This window comes from Thalia democratica, chromosome 5 (genome assembly GCF_965202585.1).
Source record: "Thalia democratica chromosome 5, ktThaDemo2.hap1.1, whole genome shotgun sequence".
Taxonomy (NCBI): domain Eukaryota; kingdom Metazoa; phylum Chordata; class Thaliacea; order Salpida; family Salpidae; genus Thalia; species Thalia democratica.
The window spans coordinates 38,938,016-38,962,453 of record NC_139169.1 but is presented as its reverse complement, the minus strand read 5'-3'; the positions used below and the strand labels follow the sequence as shown (position 1 = coordinate 38,962,453).

Genomic DNA, 24,438 nt, shown 5'->3' with positions numbered 1-24,438 from the left:
TTTACTTTGTATTCCTCACATCCATTTTTTCCTTTTCTTTTATCAACCACACTGTCAATCTTGAGTGCTTCAACTGGCATTTCATTGATTTCCTCTTCTATTTCTCTCAAAATAAGTTTGCATTTTTCAACTTGTTTTTTGGTAGGCTTTCCTTTTTTAAACATACTTTTAACAATTTCCTCTTTTGACATATTAAAACCTACTTGTTTGGTATTCTTCTGTACAGTAGGTAAATCATTCGGTAAATCACAGGTATTAGCTATAGGAGAATCTTTGCTTTGTTCTTTAGACTTCTTTAAATTCCTGCGACTTTCAGAAACAGTACTGACATTTTTTTGATACTCAGACATAATACAGCAAAAGATATTATAACAAAAAGGCAAATTGATCTGTGTAAAAAACATTATACTTTATAAAATTACAAACTAGTTTTCAATTTAATTAAAAGGTTTGTTGAATTTTAGCTACAACCCTTTAAACTTCACTAAAGTATTTAAAAACTTATTTAAAATTATAATAAATGTTTTTATAGGGTACAGAGTTTTTAGCTGACGATTTATTTTAAAGAATTTTTTTTTACAACTTGAATATTTATATGTAACTGATAAACTATGTACTTGCTAGTAGTTATTGGAATACTTTGCTTAATTGAAATTGGGTCAGAAAGTTAACTGTTATAAAACCATGGTCGGTATATATAAAAATATTATTATAAATAGATATATTTCTGTTAGTTAACTTTTTAAATTCAGCAAAGTGTCTAAACTTACTCATTTAAATGTAAAAATTAAAGTTAATTAAGGTTTATCAATTGAAAAATCTAAAACAGCCTTAACTCTGTGAAAATCTAAAATTATTAAGCCTAGAATATCGTATACTGTTTTCTGCTAAATTTAATAATCTCAAAAAAATTAAATACTGATAATAAAAATTTTTAAAACAAGTATTTAATTATAGTTAAAATCCCTATAGAACAAAACATTGTTATGTTAGATAGTTCTTTGATATTATTAATTAATCTGAAATACTTTTAAATTTCTACAGTTTTAATCTGAATTAGAAATGATGAATTTTTTTTATAAATTAAAGTAAAACTTAAATAAGAGTTACTAGAATTATACTGTTACAACTTTTTATGTGACAAATGCTTTTATATTTCTCAAAGTAGCTTAGAAATCAAGTGGAAAACTTAAGTAATTTCATGCAATACTTTAACAGCTTAACTTTAAACAAACAATACTATCTTTGTGGTTAAACTTGTACTTTTTGCTTGTGTTAATCACAGCAAGTAACATACTATAATACTAAAACTTAAAAAAATAAGTTTTCAAATATCTAACTGATTATCATATATTTTTTATTAAGATTTTCGATCTTAAAGTATTGACTATAGTATATAACTAAAATAACTGTTTTTTTCATTTTTACAAAGTAAATAAAAAGCTAAAAGCTAAGACTACAATTTTAAACAGTACCTTTAAGACAAATACTAGTTTAAAAATAAATGTAAAAAAGTCATATTAACTAAATTATTTTGAGACTTTCCATGTTTGCATGATAACTGAACATTTATTTTTAGTTATTTTGTTGAGATGATTGTCCTTGTCCATGTGTGATTTTATTTGACCCACGCCATTAAAGTTATAAAAACTGAAACACTTTCTATAAATCAGCTGCTGTTATGTTGGTTCTTTTTATAGCAATAACTAAAAATCGTCTTAAAATAAAGTCAGCAGACCTAGCTAAATATGTAAGACTAACTAGCTAATAAGACATATAAAATTATACATTATAAATTGTGTAGTAACGAAAAATTTTATGACAAACTAATAAGGTGTATAAAATCTTACAATCTTATATAATATATAACTGAATATATCTTATTAGTTTGTTTATGCTATAAATTCATTTTTTAGAATCAAATTTAGTTATTTAACACAGTATTATGGTTTAAAACAGCTAATGTTAAGGCAAAACGTCCAAAAAGTCTAAAAGTTCAAATATTACTAATTGTACTTTAGTATAAATAACAATTTAATTTTTTTAGTCAAAAAGAAGCAGTTTTTTAAGGTTAGGTAATAGTATTTAACAATTTATCTCAAAAAAAGTATGATGTGTTGACTAGTCATAAAATAGCATTAAATTAAACCCAGTTTTGATATCATATTTAAAGTGACAAAAAAAAATTTTTATATAAAGATAAGAATTTTTAACTTTCAATATAAAAATCATTGAATGTGTTAAATATAATTAAAAGTTTTGAGAATTAGCATAAATTTTCATCAATATTTTTTAATTAAATTTTTAAAAACATAACGTTACATATAATGTTAATAACCATTTATTTTATAAAAACATCTTAAGAACAATTTTTGTTAAATCTAATAAAAAGCTCAAAGATTACTACTAAAATTTAAAAATAAACTCAGGGCTTATATAAAAAACACAGTTAATAATTTTGAAACCAAATGTAAATAAAGCCTAGATTACTTTTTAAATGTAATATATTTATAACAAATAACCTGATGTGTACCAAAATACTTTATACTACTTTATCTACAGTGAAGATATTTTTAAGAGTTAGAGAACCACTAACTTAAGCCACTATTCATCTTTTTTTACTGATGGTACCATATGTTAATTGACATTATTGTATTTTATTTATCATAGATTTCACCCTAATTTTTAAAGAATAAAGTTTGCTTTGAAAAGTTTTTGTAATTATTTTTTATAGTTTATAGTAATTATTAGAATGTAATTAAGCTGTTTTTTACAAATAATGTTAACTTAAGTACATAAGCAACATTTACAACAATAGGATGAGGTTGATTGATTTTTATTTGTTTTTTACGGGCTTAAATTAATTTAGAGCTGCTAAAGAATTCATAATAAACAATAAAAAAATACAGCAATCTGTTGTAAAATTATTCTTTCCTTCATTTAAAAAATAAAACGATGAAAAAGTACTAAAAACAGATTAACTTTAAAGTATTGTTTGTTCATGTATGAATTTTTAAGTTCTATATAAATTTGAATTTATTTTATGTGATCAAAACTGGTGATATATGAAGTTGAAAAAATATACAAGTATTTAAAAAAGAACACTATCTCCTTAAAAATATTTAAGTTTAAAACTCTTTTTTTTTTCAACTCATAACCTTAATGTTAATACTTTTTATTAGAAACAATTGTATATGTAATAAAAAACTGGTTCAGCACAAGACTTAAAAAGTAAAGTTAAGAAAATCTAGAGTTTTTATGATGTTTTTAATTTCATCCTGAGAAAGTTAGTGTAAATAATTTTGATAAAGTTGCCACTTTCCAGTGAAAAATAAACCCTGAACTTGACATGTGTGGCTAAACCTTTAACTGAATATTTTTTTTCCACTTTTGAATCAAATTATTTGTAAAATGGTTATACTTAGAATTAATACGAAAACTTCAGTTATCTTTAATACAGTAAATACAGTAACATTAAAGAACAGTAGTAAAATTTACTATGTCAAAATTTCTAAAGTGATTAAGGCCATAGGGAGTCAAGGATTTATTTTACAAAAGTAACATTGAGTCATTCACAAATTTAAAGTATGAATTATAAATAGTTTTTTATAGAATGTTAAAACTTTAACAAAACATGTTATTTGCTATCAAAGGGAAAAATATATGGTAGTTAATTAGTAAGGGGAAGATATTTAACACGGGGGAAATTATTTTGTAAACTTTTTGAGAAACCTTATATAGACTGATTTTTATCATTATCAGTTTTTAGAATACTTGAAAGTTAATAAAAAATACTCTTTTTCAAAATTTTAGCTAGTGACTCTAAATTTTCTTAAAGTATTTCTGTAAGAGTAAAAAAAAATTTGGGCCTCTTTTAAGGATTTTGAAAATTTGACGTTCTTGAAATTGAGAGACAACTTCTCAAAACTTTAAACATTTCTTGATATAATGTATTTGCAAACAAATAATAAATATACTGTAGAAACTTGACAGGTTAAAAACAAAGAAGAAAGTGTATTCTGGGTAAATTAGCTCTTTTTATCTTTTTTTTAGCCTTCTGTAAAAAAACTTCTGTAAGAAACCTACTGAACTAAATAATTATGGTTTCATGCATCTCAAAATTTACTTTGAGTTTTGTTAAGTAGTAAAAAAGCTTTAAGAAACTCTTTAAAACAAGATTAATGTGTAAAAAACAAATATGCTTCTATGATCATAATAATACTTGTTTTTTTATTTTCTTTATTAAATTAATTAATATTCTTTAATTATTATTCTAGTTTTCTAGCAATTGTAAAGTTTATTAAAAAAAAATTTATATGCAAAATTTCATGAAACTTTTACTATTAAGCTTCACTCTAGTTCAGGTGTTTAGGAGTATGATATTGAGGATTGAAAATTGTTACTGCAATGCTTTGCTATGGCAATTTTTGTGTTGCAAATATGTAAATTCGATTACAATTTTAGACAGTAAAAATCCAAATGACACGCTTCATTGAAAATTTAAAAAAAGTAAAAGCTGTGTTTGTAACAAAATGTACTTTTTACTTACTAATTAATCAACCAGTGTATAATTGAATTTTACTTTGTTGATTTTAAAAACGAAGTCAATATAAAAACTAGTAGGGAAAGTAAGATATTTTTATGCATCAACTTACAAAATATTAATTTTAGGTAAGCTACCCGTTACTTACTGCCGCTTTTTTTTTAATAATAGCTTAAGAATTAAGACTAAATATTAATTTTAATTTTTACCTATTCAAAACAGAAATAAAAGTGCTTAAACAAATGTTTTACAAAAAAAAAGATCCTAAGGACTATTGATTATAGTTTTTATATATATAAAAAAATATATAAAAATTATTACAAAGTTAGTTAAATTTGTACATAATTACATTATTGTGTTTTTTTTTCTGTTTGTAAATAGTTTTAATCGAACGCTTTTGTCAAAATGAGCTTGTTTTATTTGAATTTATGCTTTGGATCAGTGTCGCTCACAGTGCATCAGAAAGTTCTTCATTGTATACAAAAAATTGTTTGTGCAATAGTCTGAAAAAAAAGACGTTTATGATGTCTTTTTCTTATAAAAAAATTAACATAATTTGAACATAAATTAACTGATCTTATCAAATTATTAATGTTTAAAGAGACACAGAAGAAAACAATTTATAATATTATTTTTTTTTTTTAGTCGAGTTTAACATAACTTATTTCCAGTATTTTGCGGTTCAGTGCACAGCTGTTAAACATTTAAAGCTGCTTTAGACACCAAACTTAATAAGTAATGCAAAATTAAAAACTTATATTAGTTTATAAAACACAAGTGTAGGATTAAAAAACTTTTAGTAATCCTTTAATACTTAAACTTAAGATTTTTGGAGTTTTTAACCATCTCAAAGTGATAAAAGGTTTGTATATTTTGCATATATTAACTATAATATAAACTATATAAACTTTTGCATATATAAACTGTATATATTTACAAAAAAAAGACGCTCAAAAAAATTGGTTATAGGACCTGGTGTAAGAAGAACCTTTCGGTTATCGAGTCGCACACCACGGCACACCACGGATACAGTTTAAATCGATTAAAGCTTATACTTTCATAAGATTTTAAGAAATTAAAGTATTTTGCTACAACTACTTTAATAAAAACAACTGAACAGTTTTATCTAAGTTCGAATATCAATAAAAAACTCTTGTAACGTATTTTATTACAAAACATGTTATTTAGGAAGTAAAAAGTAAAAAACTGATATGTTAAGCAAAGCTTGATATGAAAGTAAAATATATAAAAAAGAAAACTATTTTCAAACGTCTAAGATAAGCATCAGCTTTTTCACTTTTTAGAATTTAATTAAAACGTTTAAAAAAAATTTCTTTATACGTTAAGTATAAGTATGATCTTTTCAAAAAAAAAAAAACACATACATTAAAGTATTTTATCAAAAAAATGTTTTATTGCTTGTATATTTTTGAAATCATAACTGTGGTGTACGACTCGATGACTGATAGGTGTTTTGTAAACCTGGTCCTTAGCCGAGCTTTTTGAGCGATCATCTTTCATCCTTCGATAAACAATAATACACGTTTATAATTTTTTTATAACGTCGCTTGATAAACAAACTGTAAACAACTTCGAAAGTTAAATAGAAAGGATAATTTAAATTTTTGTATTCTAACTCAGCTTAAACAATTAAGCATCGTGTATTGCAAGTTTAAGTGGAAATATACAAACAGGTGTAAACTTTATGAAAGTACTTGAAAAATAAACTTTCAACATTTTGCTAAAAACAATTTAGCTTGCATTATAAGACGTATTTTATAACTGAATGTGTTTATTTCGGCAAGTTTAATTCGGTAGTTGCTATGTGGGATGCACTTATCAGGTCCTTATGCAGCAGTTGGCCTAGTTAAGTATGTGACATCATAAAGAGAAAAAGTGTTTGAAAGTGACGTCATAATGTGAAAAAAGTGTTCGACCGTTGTGTAAACAGTTTACGAGTTGAGCTTATTAGTAAATTATTTTTATACTGGTAGTTTGTAAGTCGAAAAATATTTTTAGTTTATAGATTTTTAACTTGTTAAAGCAGAACTAAAAATTAAAATGAGTGTTAGATTTTTTATCTGATTTCGAATTTTATTATTTCGAAATATTAGCAATTTATAGGTATTTAATGATTGACTTTAATAGCATAGTTCAGTTGAGCTAAATACTATCACAATAATTTATGAGACTACTTTATATACTTGTTTGTTCATAGTTTCTTAAGTATATATGCACAAACTTTAAAAAATAATTTTAAATTTTGTTGAGCTTTATTCTACAAAAATAAAATCAACAGAACATTTGAATTTATTGAGATTATTTTTATTTAAAAATAATAAAAATAAGTTCAAACATAACTTAGTATGCTTGCTAGATCTACTTGAACAAAAACTTATAAGCATTTAAAAAAGTATTTTAACAAACGACTTTGGTTTTAAAAAAGTCAAGATTAAGTTTTGTATATAAGTTTAAAATAAAAAAATAGTAACTAAAATGTTTAATTGCAATAACTTTTTTTTTGTCGATGTTATGCATCGTACATCTAAAAGTTGTCATTATATCTAAATTATATTAAGCTTAGCTGACTTTTAGAGTTGAAAAAAAATTATCGTAGTTTTCAATGATAAAAACCTTCAGTTTTAGGTTTCAATTTTTTACTCTTAGGTTTAACATGAAAGTACTTGTATCAATAGCACTAAGTAGTTTATTTTCGTAAAGTACTATCAGTTTACTACTTGATAAGACAATAAAAGTTCTTTGAAAGCCGGAAGTCGCTTATTTTAAACACTTAAATTTAATTGTCACCAAGTACTCTAACATTTCTTTTAGCATCAGCTGTTTATTTAGTATCATTAGTTAAGTCTTGTATACAACATTTTATATAACTATTGGTATATTGTTATTTTGTTTACAAGTAAATAATAATAAGTAACTTAAAATAATATAAGATTAAAAAGAAACTCATATGAACATTTTATAAGTTTCAGACTACAGTTAAAACTTTTTATAAGTGTTTAAATACTATATAAATACTTATAATATTTTAAAGCTTAGTTTTGAAACATATTTTAGAAAAGTCAATAATTATATATAGTAGAATCATCTGGCCCTTTTTTTTCGATGACACTATACTCAACTAAAAATTTAAACTCACAGCAAACTGCATGTTATGATGAAGTTAAACAATCTGGTCGCAAGCGATCACAACTACAATGTGCATAAATGGAGAGTTAAAACAGGAAGAACCAAACTGAACAACAGCATAAAAACATCAAAACTCAACAAGCACAAAGCCAATCGACTGCCTAAAACACTGCCAAAGAAAAGAAAGTTACAAAAATCTAAATTAGTAGAACATACATCTAGTAACAACCTCAAACATAGTTTAGAATCAAAGTTTTTAGAAAACAAAATAGAAGAAACGATAAGTGATGTTAAGAAAGTCAAAAGGTTTCCATTAAAACCAAAGATAACAGTTTTACAACATTCTGAACCGCGAGTTACTTTTGTGGACAGTGTGAATAACAAAAGTTTTTTGTGGTCCAATTACAACTTTGCTTCTTCCTATACTAACTTTAGTAAGTGATGTTACTCAAAATATTACGTACTGTTTTTTTTTTGTTGTTTTGAAGGGAAATTGTTTTTTTGAAGTAAATTTTACTTATAAATACGTGGGGTTATTAGTTTATAAATAAACTTTTTCGGGAATAAAAAACAAGCACAAATTAGTTACGTGTCATAAGCTTATTTATATTAACTTTATTCATAGTTTCTACTCAACATTTTGTAAGTACAACGTGTACGATTTGACAAAACTACTTTTAAATTCTATTTAAAAAATTTTTTCAATGCTATCTTGAATAGGTGGATCCTTTTCTTCAAACGGAACAATTATAAAAAATTCTCTACCAGTTCTACCGTCTATAAAAACAAACAAAATAAATTTAGAAGCGTCAGCTCATTTGAACAACAACTTTGGTAAGTTCTAATTCTCTCTTTTGTAGTTGTTTATCTACGTACACCAAATTTTAATGATAATAATAAAACTAAACCTTTTTGTCTTTTTTTTTTTTCTATCTGCGTAAATTTTTATATATTCTCGTAATGAAAGTAGAATAGTTTAGTAAATTTTGTTATTAAAAACTTTTCTAAAAAATAATAAAGCTTGTAGTTAACAGTCACACTTGTCTGTATAATTTAAAAACAAATTGAGCGTAAATTGTTAATATTTAAAAAATTTCTTTTAACTAACAGTTTAATATACACTCAAAAATATTTTAGAACTTAAAAAGCTAAGGCGAATGAAGAAATATAGAGATGCACTGAAAAGAAAACGTATGGTTAGTTACACAATTTAACAGGTTATAAAGTAACTAAAACAGTAAGTTTTAAACATAGATACCAAATTACAACAGTATATTTTCAGTTTTTGTCTTAAGATTATACAATTTATGATTTAAGTAATACAAGTATAAGAAAACTGAATCATGTGACTTTGTGCTTATAAATTTTAAATATTAAATAGTGGCAACTCATGTGGAAATGGCGGGTAGTTTCGAAAATGGTCGTTTTACTAAATAGATTTATGAGAGATCATCGCATGGTGGTTGATGACAAATACAACGTTTACAAGGGATCGCAAATAACTCCAGATGTAGATCCCGAAGACAAAAGATCTTCTGTTGAGATTCTGTTTAATCTCAGAAGCTTTAGAGCTCAAAGCGATGTTGGTTTAAAATTTTCTAATAATTTTTGTCATCAGTTTTTTTCAATTTATTAAATACCATTAGTTTTATATAATAGAAACTATCATTCTTAAATTTAATTGACATGTTTATTTATGCTTTTTTTAGTTTTTATAGCGTTTCAATAAAATAATGTATTTGTAAAACTTTATTAGAAATCAAATGTATTTTGTAACATTTTTACATTTTAACAACAGTGCTTGAATGACTATATTTTTATACGGTTAATAATACAGTATTTTAACTAAACTGTAAGTTGCTTGTTTAATGATTTTATTTATATTTTTATATACCGTAACCTCTTGCAAATCTACGCACTCGTTTGATCATACAATCTCGAATTCAATATGCATTTTCGAATTCTCAAAAAATATTTAAAACATTAGAAAATTGATTTAGGTTTTTATAGGATTCAAGATTTTTTTGCAACAACAATAAAAAAATATAAAAAAAAACTTAAAATAAATATTTTGAAAATAAATAGTTTGCACTTTTATCTGCTCCTTCCATTAGTAACATAATGAAATGTTTGGCGTTTTTCTTTATATTTTAGGTGTCTTAGCCCAATTTATACCTTTAAATCAAACAAGCTACAATGTTTAATTCCTGGCAATATCTACAGCAATAAAGTTTCGTTCCAAGTCAACAAATCTCTTATTTTTGGCTAATTTGTTCTTACCACCCTAAGATTGAACTTGTCCTGCATTGTTTTAAAGAAAGATCTTAATCTGATTCTGTGCAGGACAAATTTAACCTGAGGTGGGCAAGGAAAAAAGTAGTAAAAAAATATTTTAAAAACATAAGTTATTAAATTTTTTTTTAGATTATGTACAACTTAAATGAAAACTGCTTTTGTAAACAAATAAAGTTGAAAAGTCCCAAAATTGCATGATAAGAAAACAGTCGTTATATTTTCTATTTCTTGTTGAGTTACTTTCTCTCATTTAGTTACGCACTTTTGCTGCTGACAAAATGTGTGTAGATTCGCTAGTGTAATACTTTTTAATCACAATTTTGAAAAAATGTTCATACAAAACTTTATTTCAGACCTTTATTATAAAAAAGTATAATTTTACTAAAATTACTATTTTAGCTTAATGATAGCATACTTACATTGTTTTACTTGAGTCATTGCTAGAAAAGTTAGTTTTTTTTGAAATATATACTTAATACTTGTAGTTACAATTTATAGTTTATAAAATTTAAAAATATTTGTTCTTATAAATTTAAAAAACTACTGTTTTTTATAATTTTAACTCTACTCAAAAATATTAATCTTATACAGCGTTATGTCTTCAATCATTTAAAAAAAAATTTTTAGTTGTAAATTTCGAAAAGAATAATTTGCAATCGTTTTGATACATTTTTTTTTAATTAAGATAAATTATTACTTAATATATTTATAGTTTTGATAAGAGTGTTTTTAAAGCAAAATTTTAATTTAATAAAAACTTTTTTGCACTACAAATATTACTTTTATTGCTGTAAAACAAACAAATAAAACTTTAAAAACGACGTTTATTGCTGTTTGTAATGTAATTAAATGCCAATAAACATTTGTTTCCACGCAAATATAATTTTAATAATACGCGAAATTATGTAAAATTTTTATTAAAAATTTAATTTCTACAAGGTTTTTATATTTTCTTAAAATAATTATTTGTTTAGCAATAAAGCTTTAGGTTACTATAGAGCTTTTCTAAAACTAAGTAGTTCATGGCACAAATTAACAACTCTCTAAAAATTATGTAACAAAGAAAATAAAATACTTTTCTTAACTTTAATTTCGTTTAAGCTATTTTATATTATGCACCTAATACTTGATTGTTTAATAAGTTATTTAATTCGTTTTATGAAATTTAAATTATAGAAAAAAAAAATCTAACCATTTTTTTAAGGTAAACACAAAAGAATATTTTAAACGTTTAAAACTATTAAATTTCATTGTAAAATAAAGATATAGCTAATTGTGTATGTTGGAACATATTGTGATTACTAACATAGTACTTAATACAGATGCCGATGCCCCCAATACAACAAAAAGTTTTAAAGATAAATCCGACAGAAAGGCAAAACGAAGACGTAGAAAACGTAAGTAGTTTATAAATGTCTGCTAAAATAAATTTGATGCGAAAAATCCATAAAAAAATATGTTTTTTTTTAACTTGTCTTTTTTCAAAGCACAATCAATACCACCACGTTAATATGTTATAATAACTTTATTAGCAACTATTAAAAGATTAATCTTAAATGTGTACTCTACTTTAGCTTAGTACAAAACTTGATGTTAAGTTACAATCATCGTTAAAAAGAGTCCTTACAGATTCAATCGTTGTTGAGAAGTATAAAAGTTTTTGCCGATTGTTCAAAAAGTGTTCAGCATGAAATTAGTTGTGCTGGCGAATACAAGGGGTTAGTGTATAAAATTGTTTTAGAAAACTTGGAAATTTACAGCGATATTAAAGTAAAGAGTTTTCATAGTTAGATAAATTCAAATATGTTGTAACATAAAAGAAGAATTTTGAGTATAAATAAAACACTAAATCAGCGGAAAAAAAATTACTGATTGTTATACTTTGTTAGTATTTAGGTGGTTGACGAACTGTAGTTAAAAAATTATTTTGTTAGCAAAAGTTGAATAATTTGTTGTATAATTTTCTTAATTTTTATAAACTATATTTTAGTTTTTCCATTGACAGCTATTTTTTGTTTGAAAGCAGTAAATGCATAAACAAAAGTTTTTATTATGTTCTTATAGAAATAACTATTCTGGTATACATACAACATATACGAAACATATTTAGACTAGAGTATAGAATAAGCTATACATTTTGTAATGTAATATTATTTTCTACATCTGCTATTACTTTTGAAGGTACAAACTTAAAACCAAAAGCCAATCGTTTTAAAAAATACATTCTGTTATTATTGATCATCAATTTAAATTTTAAGCTTTGATTTTTTTTTACAGCTTTAAAACATCGAAATGTTTAGAAATAATCAAAAGTACAAAAATATATTTGCAAGTGTTTTAATAGTTTTCAAACCCATTCTAAAAGGATCTATACTTAACTTTGTTATACAATAAAAAATTATAAATACATGCTAATTAACTTTAATTTACAGGTTTGCAGCAGGCAGGGTGGTTGTAAATGAGGGAAAACCCCTTCTTAATTTTTATATAGTTCTCACGGGAACCGCTGTGTTTGTGAGAAAAAGTGAATCAGGGAAGGGGATTTCCCCCGTTCAATTCATCAGGAGGGGTGACGTGTTTGGGGTGGGTAGGAAGATATTATGTACATAAAAAAAACATTATTTATATGAACTGATTAACTGGTTTTAATGTTTTAGAATAAATTATAATTAAATTTTTGATAACAATTATAAATGGTTAATTTGATCCTAATTTTTAGACAAAAATGATCATATTGTTCCTAGTAATTTTGATATTAGTACAATTAATTCTGTTGATTTTTATTTTTATAAAAAATTAATATTATAAAAATAAAGTATAATTATATCAAATTTATCAGAACGAGAGTGATTCTGCAACTTGGCCACTAGGGGTTGTTACTGTGGAGTTTTGTGAATTTCTCCTGTTAGACCGAAACTTTTTCCTGAAAACAATTTTACCCAGCAAACTGTGCAACCCCGTATTATCTATTGAGTGGAACAACTTTATAAAGTTTGTTTTCTATAAACTTCTGATGTCTATTATTAGCAGAATTAAAATAATTACTTAAAAAACTATGAATAATAGTATACTTGTAATAGTATATGAATAATTTTACTTGTTGTTCAACATATTTTTGACTAAACCATACTAGAAGTTCGCAAATGTTTTTAGTTTTTCACAAATTTTTTGGTATTATTTTTTACACTTAAGCTTCAATAGATTTAGTAAAACACTTTGACTGCAGTAGACAACGTTGTTTTAATTTATCATTTGCATCTATAAAACAAATGCCGATAAAGTATTTTTGTTGAAGCTTTAAAAATAAAAATAAATGTACTTAACTTAAAAACAATTATAAACAGGGAGCTAAATTTGTTTCATCATTGGCCAATGAAACTGTTAAACAGAAAGAAAAGCAAGAAACACTTTAAATATTTTAGACGAGGCTTAGTTATAGTTAACAACAGCAAAACCAATAAATATCTGTATATAGTTAAATCAGTTAGTTATTATAACTTTTCTTTAAAATTAGCTCTGTATACTTTATTTAGTGTGAAACATTTTTTAAATTTTTTAGGGAGCCTGCAAGGTTTTTATTTCTTTCGAAGATTCAGAAAATTCAAGCTTTGTAAATAAGGTATGAAACGAATTTGTTTAGATTTTCACAGTCCTAGTCATAAACCTTTTTTTTAAGCAATGATATTAGATTTATCATAACTTAATACAAAAATGGAACATTTCATCGAACAAACATAAAAATAATTTAAGAACAATTGAACTTAAACTAAATATAACAAAGTAAAATAATGGTTTTACTTAGCAAAGGTTTTTTAAGAATCAATATAGTAAGTTTTAATAACTTAGTAGAAACAGGAAATATATCCTGCTATCTTTTAGAAATAAAGTGTTAGCAAACAATGTATATTAAAGTTCTTACAGTACTAAGTAAAAACATTTTGATTAAAATAGATACAAAATCTATAGTTGTTTTCACAAAATTATTTATAATTCACAATTACTTTGAATACTTTAATTGCATTTAAGTTTTTGAAATAATTTTTGTACGTTGAGATAAAAATTTAACTTTCCTAAAATCAACTTTAGGAAGTCAACTTTCCTAAAATTCTCTACCTGAGATATTTGACCAAAGGGGAAAGTTTCGGTATTGAGTCAGACTTGTTCAGGGATCAACCCCAGAAGTTGTTGCTGGTTAGTCAGGGATGCGAGTGCATGCTGATGGACAAGAGGTTTTATTTGGACCACGTATCACCCACTTGTCTGTCACATCTCAGACAACAAGTCAGATGAGTGTAACATAATATTTTGTTAATATTAGTATAAAACCTTATTTCGTTATAAATATGTATATTATACTTTTTTCAAAGGCTTTATTAAAATTATAGCAAATCTAATATCGATGAGCAAATATAAATTGATTTAGTATTGTCTTTTCCGCTGGTGAATAAAGTCTTTATATCAAAATTAAAAGAAACTTTATATCATAATTTTTTGTTTTAAAAGCCAAAAAGAAAAAATAGAACTAAAACAACCTTTTTCTGTTCATTTATTCATGATGTAGTTGACTAAATAAAACACTTTAAAAATTCTTAAGATAATTTTAAAATTTAAGGAAATTAAATTTAGAGTTAACATTTCAATAATATTTTACAATAAACAAACTTTAACTTGTTAGAAGATAAAGGTTTTGCAGTTGTTTAAATACCCGTAAACCATTCTATTTATTAAAACATAAAAAAAACATGTATCTATTAAATATAACAGGAGCAGCCATACATGAGTGAGGTAGATATTCGTCATAAGTATTTGAAACACAACTCATGGAAGAACTTTACAAACAGAATCCTCGACAGTTATATTCGTGAGAAAAACTATGTAAAGTCGATGCTGCCATAAATTAACAAAAATTTTAATTATGACTTTAAATTTAAACAGCTTAATGCAATGTTTTACTTCTTAATTTTTACTATGCTTTACAATATTTAATTTTATTTTTTCATGTTTATATATAATATTCATTTAAATTTTTAAACCCTTTAAACTGGTAAAAACATGTAAGTTTTAAACATTGTTCCAATATTACAACTTGAATTTATAACTTATACGCTGCGTGTAGTTCTAATATTATAAGTAAAATACTTAATAATTAAAACACTTAAACTACTCTTAAACTTTCTACATTTAAAAAAAAACTTTTACTTAAGCATAGAACTATCACTGATTTTTTTATTTTAAATTTTCAATTGAAATTAAATTAATGTTTATTTTTGATCGTTGTTTTTGTTTCTTTTAAGTTTGATCGTTGATAAGTAGAAGAAAAAAGTATTTTAGTTTTCGTTAGTTTGTAAAATTTACATTTTAAAACTTTGAAAAAGCAAATTGATTCTTAGTTACTGTTGGATAAAAGTTAAACTTCAACGTAATCTTTAGTAGTTTACTAACAAAAACATACAGGCTCGTGTTTTTTATTTAAGTGGAATTCTTTTGTTTTAAATATGTTTAAGAAATAACTAAGTTAGTTTAGCGAGTTTCTCACTTTTATAAACAAGTATTTAATTACAAATAAATGTATATCTACATTAAACCCTGTTTTAATTATCAAAATGCTTTTGTATGAGATATTAACTCTTTCTATCAACCTCTACCAGGCTACTAATAATTTTGTAGTGTAAAATAAGCATGCTAAATTAGATTAATCTTATAAAAACGTTATAAATCAACTAAGCAGTGGTAGACTTTGGAAATCGTTCGTAATTTATATGTATTGTTTAAAATTTTTATTAATAATATGAAGAAGTCATGCTTTGGTAAAGACTGTGTTTAGCGATGTTTTTATTTGAAGTTTTAATGCTTAACATAAATATTATTCTTAATTATTTGTTTACATTATATGACTTTACAAAATTTGCAGACCATCGTTAATAAAATAAGTACGCTAAAAAGTATAAACATTATTTAAAATAAGAAATTCAACTAAAAATCAAACAAGTAACACTGTTTACTCAAATCTGTGAATCTGAACTATAAAACAGCTTATTTTTTGCAGATGTTGCATAATCTAAAAACAGGCCATAATTAACTGGTGATTCTTAGGTTTCCTAAACCTAAAAAATGTTTTATTGGTTTGAGTTGAACACTTAGTGTTACTTATACAGGGTATTTGTTAAGGAAACTATTATTATCTCTTGAGATTTTAACGTTGGTCTGATTTCACAAACAAAAAAGTAGTTACTGTCATTTTCGTATACACCAAGCTCAAAATCTCACAAAAATGTGGTTAGCTTGGAATGTAATGCTTGTCTACTAAATCATAAATTAATTAAAATTTATTAAAGGATTCTCAATTATTTCACTAATGAAGCATTTGGTTGTTTTTCTTTAAACGTGCCCTTTTTAAATAAGTTATTTTTTTTATCTATTATGTTTGTAACAGTTGATGATAATTTATTAGAAACTAATTTTGTTTAGAATAACTTTTTTTTCTACCTAAATGATACGAATTCTAAGCTAGTAGTTTATTTTACTTTTAAAGTAATTTAAACACGCATGTTTAAACAAGTTTAACACTCTAATTTAAAGCACACGAAGTAAAACGTTAAACATTTGTAATAAATAAATCAAAACAAATTATTAAAGATTTAGTAATAAGTTGTAAACCGAGTTTTCAGATGGTGACCCTAATTATCTAAACAATCAAATTTAAGTTAGACTTATTAGCAGTTTTAACTTAAAATAATATACAAAATCTTGTTTTGCGGTGTTAGTGCTTGCATAATTAATCAAATATGGTTTTCTATTAAAGATTTATAATATACTTCGAAATTTTAGTTTACTTGATTCGCTAGAAATACAAAAATATAAGTTATCAAGAACAATACCAATAAAAATAAAGTAAGTAAATAAATAACTATAACCAAACACATTGGTATAGGAAAAACGAAATCAAAACAACAGCTAAATATTTATAGTTTAAGAAGTAAACTACATTTAGTTGAACAAAAGCACACCTAAAAACACGTTTATAAAGCATCTATGTCTGAAAAGGTAAGATATGTATAGCATATTATTTGGCTTAAAAGAGGAACTTATAAAACTTATTATATCGTTCAGCATTTTAAACAAACATTTAATAGCTGGTACCTGCTTAAGTTATCAAACCATTTGAATAAAACAAAAAAATTATATATATACATATAAACATAAACACTAAAACATCGAATGACACAATACTTTAACTAATATATATTTAAAAGTTTGTGTGCAGAAACAATATAAAATTCCAGTCGCTGGTACTGCACATACCCGCTTCATAAGGAAGCTTCATATGATGATGTTATTTTCCTAGCCTCTGTCTCGAAAATCAGCATTCTCCAAATCCTTAAAACAAAACCTTCCGCTTGGTCTCCGAAGATCACAGAAATTTCATTCTTGATTTCGCTTGGTTGGCATTTATCCCTGATCTTGTTGCATATTGAGTCAAGTAAAATTTGTTCCTCATCGCCAAAAACGTCCTTAATCTTTCCATTCACCCATGGCTTGATCTTTTTATCTATCAGCGAGTCATCAACAAATGACCAATCAATCGGATAAGCAAATACTTGAGTCATTTTACTTGGAATACTCTCGATTAATTTTTTCTTTTTGCGCTCAATCGAATCCTTTGCTGCTTTTTTCAGAGCTGTTTGTGTTTTCAAATGGAGCTGGTTGGCAAAATTATGTTTAAGCCTTTTCTTGACTGCTTGCAACTTTTCCTCCGACGTAAATGCTTCATCTTCGTTCGTATGTAACGACAAGTTTTCACTTTCTTGAAAACGCTTTTTAATTTTCTTCGACTTTTCATTAAGTTTCTGCCCCCTCTTTCGCTTCTTAGGCAAAAACTGAGAAGTTGCAGGCTTGTGGTGCGGATTAGATGCGCTTTCAGAAATAAGCTTCTGAACTTCTCGCACGTTTTCGTGATTTCCACCCGCGATCCTCCCGAATGAAGAGCTTCCAATCATCGGACGAGATTGGCTTGTTGGTGCGGAGGGAATTTCCCTTTTCCTGCTGCCTGCCCTCTTTATCGAACTCGATTTTTCACTCATTTTGTAACAATTTTTTTATCAACTGCTAAATGGTAATATTTTTAAGTTGTGATACTAAAACAAAGTTAAGTTTCAAGATAATAAGATTTTTTTACATCTAACTTGAGATAATATTATTTTTTCGGGTACATTGCAAAAAAGCAATTGAAATTTGCATATCTCTTATTAAAGAAACTTTTTAAATTGCCAAAAACTATCATGTACACCAAAATGCAAAAAAAATAAGTTGCACTAAAATCTAAACATGCATATATGAGCTTTATAGCTACTTAAGTATCATAAATTCTACAATTTAGCCTCACGTAGTGTGGTTTTAAATGTATATTTTTTTTTCTTGGATTTTTTAAGAGATCATTATCTATTTTAAAGCTAAAAAACCGTTTAGAGAGAGTTTTTATTAGATACTTTATAAAGCTATGTTTGCTTATCGATAACGCTAAACTTATAGATATCAGAAGTAATTATACCATAATTCTAAACTTGAAACATAAAAACGATTGTGAATTCTAAAAAGTAACACAATATTCTAAAATTAAGATTAACTTAACATTTTTTGTATCACCATTCATTTTTTCTTCACTTAATTTTTAACTATATGTAAGTGAAGTATTTAAATCAAATCATTGATTATATGCCAATTTAAACAAATTGCGAGTAGACTTAATATGACCGAATCTTAATTATAGCAGATATTAATAAAGTCACCACATTACAACGGGAAATTAAATCTATTTTTTATAACTAAAATATAAATTTTATCAAAATGTTGTACTTTTTAACCAATAATATTTAAGAGAATATACAAACAGAGGTTTTAAGATATTAATATTTTTAAGTCAGCAATTTTTGTCAACACTAATTACTAAATTTTGAGTTGAATTTCTAGTATTTTCAAACACATTTTTTTTTGTATTTATGTTAATATTTTTAAAGTAATTTAACTAATTTAAAAGTTTATTGAAAAAATTATATATATTAAAAAACTTATACTACACTACACGTAGTACCTAAATCATACTTTTTTAGTATAGTTATGACTGTACAATATAATTTTATAACCGGATTCTCATCTAAGTTTACTAACAATAAAGCAACTACTACCGATTTAAAAAATAAACCAAGCTAACTAAAAATATTAATAAAGTCTACTAATTCTAGAAAATAGCTTAAAGTTTAAAGTTTGTGTACTGCATGGTGTTTATAATAACTCAATTAAACTTGCTACACTATTTAACTGAAAAAGTTTGATAAATATTTTTTTAAATTATATATTTTTTAAAAATACTCAAAAGGTGAGTTTAATAAGTTTTATAGAACTTGTATAACACTTGAAATCAACAAACATTAAGATAAAAGCTTTTCGTTTTGTAGCAAGTAAATACTTTTATTACTTAATTAATTCGAGTTCAATAAAACTAGTAGTTTAATTTAGTCTGAACAAAAATTAAAAAGTTGGTATAAAGATCATTTTAAGTACATGTCATAAAGCATCGAGCATAATTGTATATGGAAATGAATTTACTGATTATCAAATAACATTTTAAATCAATAGTTTTAGAATATAGTCCTAATCAAAGGATTAACTACCCAGTAATATTACAATCATTTAACTGTAAAAAGTACAATTATTTTGTTTTGTTGTCTTGGTATTTACATAACAAGTTTAAAGTGATTTTATAATAAAATCTCATCTTAAGTAGTGATGTACCGAACTCACTATCCGGGTCCGGATCCGGCCGGATATTGCCATTTTAGTCTGATATCAGGATCCGGCCGAATCTTGATTTGAAAAAACTATCCGGATCCGGGTCCGGTACATAACAAATCTTAAGTGCTAAAACCTTGTTGGAACAGTCTTAAAAATGTTAAGTAATATTTAGGTATTCTTATAATGAATTTGGAATTTAAAAAATGACTTTAGATAGTTGTAGACTTAAGTGTGATAAAAAATTAATAAACCAAAAACAAATAGGCTACATTAAGGTAGGATATTACAATTAATTAAATGCAAGCATTTAAACAAAAGTTCATTTAAATTTCAAACTATAACAAAAGCAGAATATTTGCGAAGAAAGTAAGAACTGTATAGACCTACAGAATTAAACTGTTCAGCATTCAAAGCTAATATAAATAACTAACTCAAATCATTTAAATTCAATTCATTTTATAATAACAAACGTTCAAAAATCGAAACATCCAATATTTTTTAATATTTGCGTCTACAAGTGCGTGTGTGTATAAAATAAAATCCCAGTTACTAAAACTTTGGATATCACCATTCATTATGATCGTTATAAAGACTATGTTCCTTTTCCTGACTTCTTCAGCTGTTTCAATCCTTAAAACAAAACTTCCGCTCAGTCCTTGAACCATCATTGTGAAGACGCATCGCTGCCTTCCGACGATGTTGATTTCGACGTTTCAGGTTTACCCTTTCCCCTTCGCTTCTTAAACGAAGACCGGGGTTCGAGAAGCAGCTTCCACGCGTTTACTCGCGCTTTTTTTTCTTCAGCTCTCCTATCACGTTCTCGTGGTTCTCCCGGATCAGCCTCTCCCTCAGAGCTACGAGCTCCTGCTTCTCGTTCACGCGGTCTTTCTTACCTTCTTCGATCTCCCACCAGCGCTCGTGCCTTTTGTTTCTCAGCTCCTCACCAGAATAATACTTCTGATCCAACTATTCGTCGTCGTAGTTTGCAAGAAAATTATGTAAGAGTACGGCTTCCCTTTTCATTTCAGTCCTCTCCCGCTTCTTATTATTCTCCGTATTAGCTAAAAACTTGTTTCGGTACTCTGCGAACAAGGAGCTCTGTGGCGTAAAAAGGGAGTAAATACTACCAACTCACTTTTTGACGTAGCACAGGGATCTTAAATGGGCGCAGAACTATGCGAACTTGTTGGACTTTTCTTGTTAGACGGGTTAAAAGATATCTTTGGTTTAAATAGAGTTGGGTTATACAGAGACGATGGTCTAGCTGTATTGCCCAACTCTTCTGGCTTTAAAGTTGAGAAGCTAAAAAAACAAACTCATGCCTTCTTCAGATCTATGGGGTTGAGAGTCACTGTGGAATCTCCACTAGTGATAACTGACTTCCTAGATGTGAAGCTCAACTTGAATGATATCTCTTTTGTGCCTTACAGGAAACAAAACGCTAAAATTATGTATATCAACAAACATTCAAGCCACCCTAAAAACATTATAAAAAAAATTCTTAACATAATAAATCAACGTCTAAATAAACAATCAAGCAAAGAAGAAAATTTTCTAAAGACTAAAGACGAATATGAAAAAATAATGAAAAAATGCGGATACGATAACAAACTTAAATTTGAAAAACCTGAGCAATAACCTAATAATCAAAAACACAAAAGAAAAAGAAATGTAATCTGGTACAATCCTCCTTTTAGCAATTCCGTAAAAACTAATATTGGAAGAAAATTTATAAATCTAGTCAAAAAACACTTCAATAAACAAAATCCGCTAACAAAAATTTTCAACAAACATAATATGCGAATAAGTTATTCGTGTACGGCAAATTTAGAGAATATCATTAAGGCACACAACCAAAAAATTTTAAATCAAAACTCAGGAATTCGAAGTCAATGTGGCTGCGCTGGTAGCTGTGAATATGATTTGAAAGGGGTTAATTGCCGTTCAGAGAACATCGTCTACAGGGCCACAGTTAACTCTGGCGTTGAGACGAGGTTCTATCTCGGCTTGTGCTCGACTCAGTTTAGGTTCAGGTATGCCAATCATAAAAAATCTTTTAAAGGCGGCATATATGAAAATAACACTGAACTTTCGAAGTATGTTTGTGGCTTAAAGCGCAGCGGCATTGACTTTGAAATATCCTGGGAAGTTCTAAAAAGAGCACACCCTATAGCTGACGGCAATAGCCCAATATGTAGGCTATGTCTCAAAGAAGCATCAGCCGTTGTATATGCACTGAAAGACAAGAGATGCCTAAATAAAAGAAGCGAGTTTGTATCGTCTTGTAGACATATAAAAAAGTCGCTTTTAAAGTTTAACAAGTTTTAATTTCACCTTAAAATAACCTAAATTTCAATTTGCATCTTAATTTTATCTTTATCTCTTTCAATTATCTGTCCTAATATATAGTTACTCACTGAAGTTTTATGAATTTTTGCCAGTTTGTTGTCAATTGGTAAATTAATTTTTGTACAAGCCGTTTTGCATGATTTTTGAAAGTTTCAAAATTACGTCATAATCTATTTATGCAAAAAAATTTTAACTTTCTTTGGTGATTTTGTTTTGTGCTTTATTTTAAACTTGTTTTGAAGCTGATGAGTGCATAGGCACGAAACTCGAGTCCTTTGAGTTTTAAGTCTTTAAATAAACCTTAATATATATATATATATATATATATATATATATAATTAATATTGTTTGTATATTAAGCGACAAAAAAGCGCTCAAAATATTTGGTCCTAGGACCTGGTGCACCAAAAACCTTTCGGTTATCGAGTCGTACACCACGGATACCTTTTAACGTCTTGTCCAGGACCATAATAACTTTTATAAGCTAGTTTTTTTCCCAAAACTAGTTGTTAAATTTCAAAAAGAAAATTTTAGTTTTTTAAACACCTTTTATACTTTTATTTTAATATAGTTTTAAGCAATTTAATCAATTTAAAAGTTCATCAAAACCTTATATCTTTTAAAGCTTTTATTACACTATATATAGTACCTAAATCATATTTGTTTAGTATATTTATGACTGTACGTAGAGTAATTAAAGTCATAAACAGATAAGTATTCATGACAAAGACCTAAGACCGTTCAATGTACAATGTAACTAAATTTTTAACTAATACCCAGGAACTTAAAATTACACTAAAAATCTGTTTAAAAGCGGCAACGTGAAAACAAGCATAATAAAAACAACACTCATTACTCCAAATTTATAAAAACAAACTATGAAGCTTATTTTGCATATGTTTGCCAAAAATTCCCTGTCTAAAATACCTCGGAACAAGGATCTAAGTTTTTCAAACTTTCAAAATACGTTTTTTAGGTGTTTAGTAGGTTTACTCTAACAATTTGTAATACTAGGTATTCTATGTGATACTCGGCATATGTTTCGAAAACAAAATTCTTAAAATTTTTAACCGAAGGTTACCCTATTACTAATAATAAAATAATTACTTGCGTTTTAAAACGTACATACCGCTAAACAAATATACTTAAAAAAATCACTAATCCTTGGCAAAAGCTTAGAGTGTAATGCTTGTGTACAAATGATGTTATTTAAAACTCACTTAAACTTGCTGTATTATTTAACTAACAAAAACTTTGGTATATCATTTTTTTCTAATTAGAAGTTGGTTTAAAAACACTTAAAAAATGAATTTAAATGAACTCTATCTTTATAAATTTATCTTTATTTTTACTTATGTATTTATGTATATAATTGAAAAGTTAATGATATGTTTTGTCTAAATATATACTTGATTAAACTTCTATAATAAGTTTTCTCTGTCGTGAAGTTTACTTTTTTACTATAACTTTAAACAACCAACAAAATTCATACAACACAATTCAGTGTTAAATTCAACTCCGGTACATAGAATAAACAAAGTAAATTAAACAAGTTATTGAAAATATTTCATCGATAGTTTTAAAAAAATTGTAAATATACTGTATAATATTTAAACTTATGACCATCCTTGAGTTGCTTTTGGTACGGAGTAACATAATGTTTGCGAAATGAGATAGAGATAGTATAACAGTGACCACCAATCATTGGAGAGTAATATATGTAAAATATTATGCTTATACAGAATCCACATCCATTTTTGTATGTGTAAGTAGTTATCGCATAGGAGTTAAATCATCGATAAAAGTTTTCTGTCTTAGAAATTGTAGTTTAAAAAACCAAGTAAACACTTTTCTGTTATTCGTACGTGGGATCGAAGTTTAGCAATTTACTTACTAAAGTGGCATTAAATTGGACAAGTGGCTTACAGATCTGATTATTTTAACTTTTTAGATGGCGGTGTTTCCAGATTAAGAATTACTGTATTACTGGGCATAGATGGGATCCGACCTTAGGTTCAAGGCCAAAAATAAGATCAATGAAAAGGGGATTTACCGAAGGAATTTAAAATCTGTCTTCAAAATACACATGACTTCAGATATTGAAATAATTAAATTTCTATATAAAGTTTTCTTCAGAAATGAGTACAGCCAAAGTAAAAAAACATGTAAGTTATTCAATGATTAGTTTTTTTTAGCTTATATTGACATATCTTGTTTTAACTATAAAATTTTATTAAAACATGAGTTTAAAATAACATCTTGTTTTTTTAGTTTGATTATAAAAATTAAAAACATGCCTTAAACTTTTGTATATT

General features: G+C 26.1%; 1 protein-coding gene across 1 annotated transcript; it reads left to right on the top strand.

The window, feature by feature from the left end:
- Positions 1-7,635: 7,635 nt before the first annotated feature.
- Positions 7,636-15,132, top strand: LOC145836067 (uncharacterized). The gene is made up of 12 exons (XM_082943863.1): positions 7,636-8,124; positions 8,411-8,524; positions 8,828-8,886; positions 9,072-9,272; positions 11,308-11,382; positions 11,615-11,703; positions 12,418-12,568; positions 12,825-12,976; positions 13,330-13,468; positions 13,545-13,604; positions 14,072-14,266; positions 14,750-15,132. Exons 1-12 carry the CDS (start codon positions 7,716-7,718, stop codon positions 14,879-14,881), a joined length of 1,776 nt encoding a protein of 591 aa, XP_082799989.1. The 5' UTR covers positions 7,636-7,715; the 3' UTR covers positions 14,882-15,132.
- Positions 15,133-24,438: the final 9,306 nt, after the last annotated feature.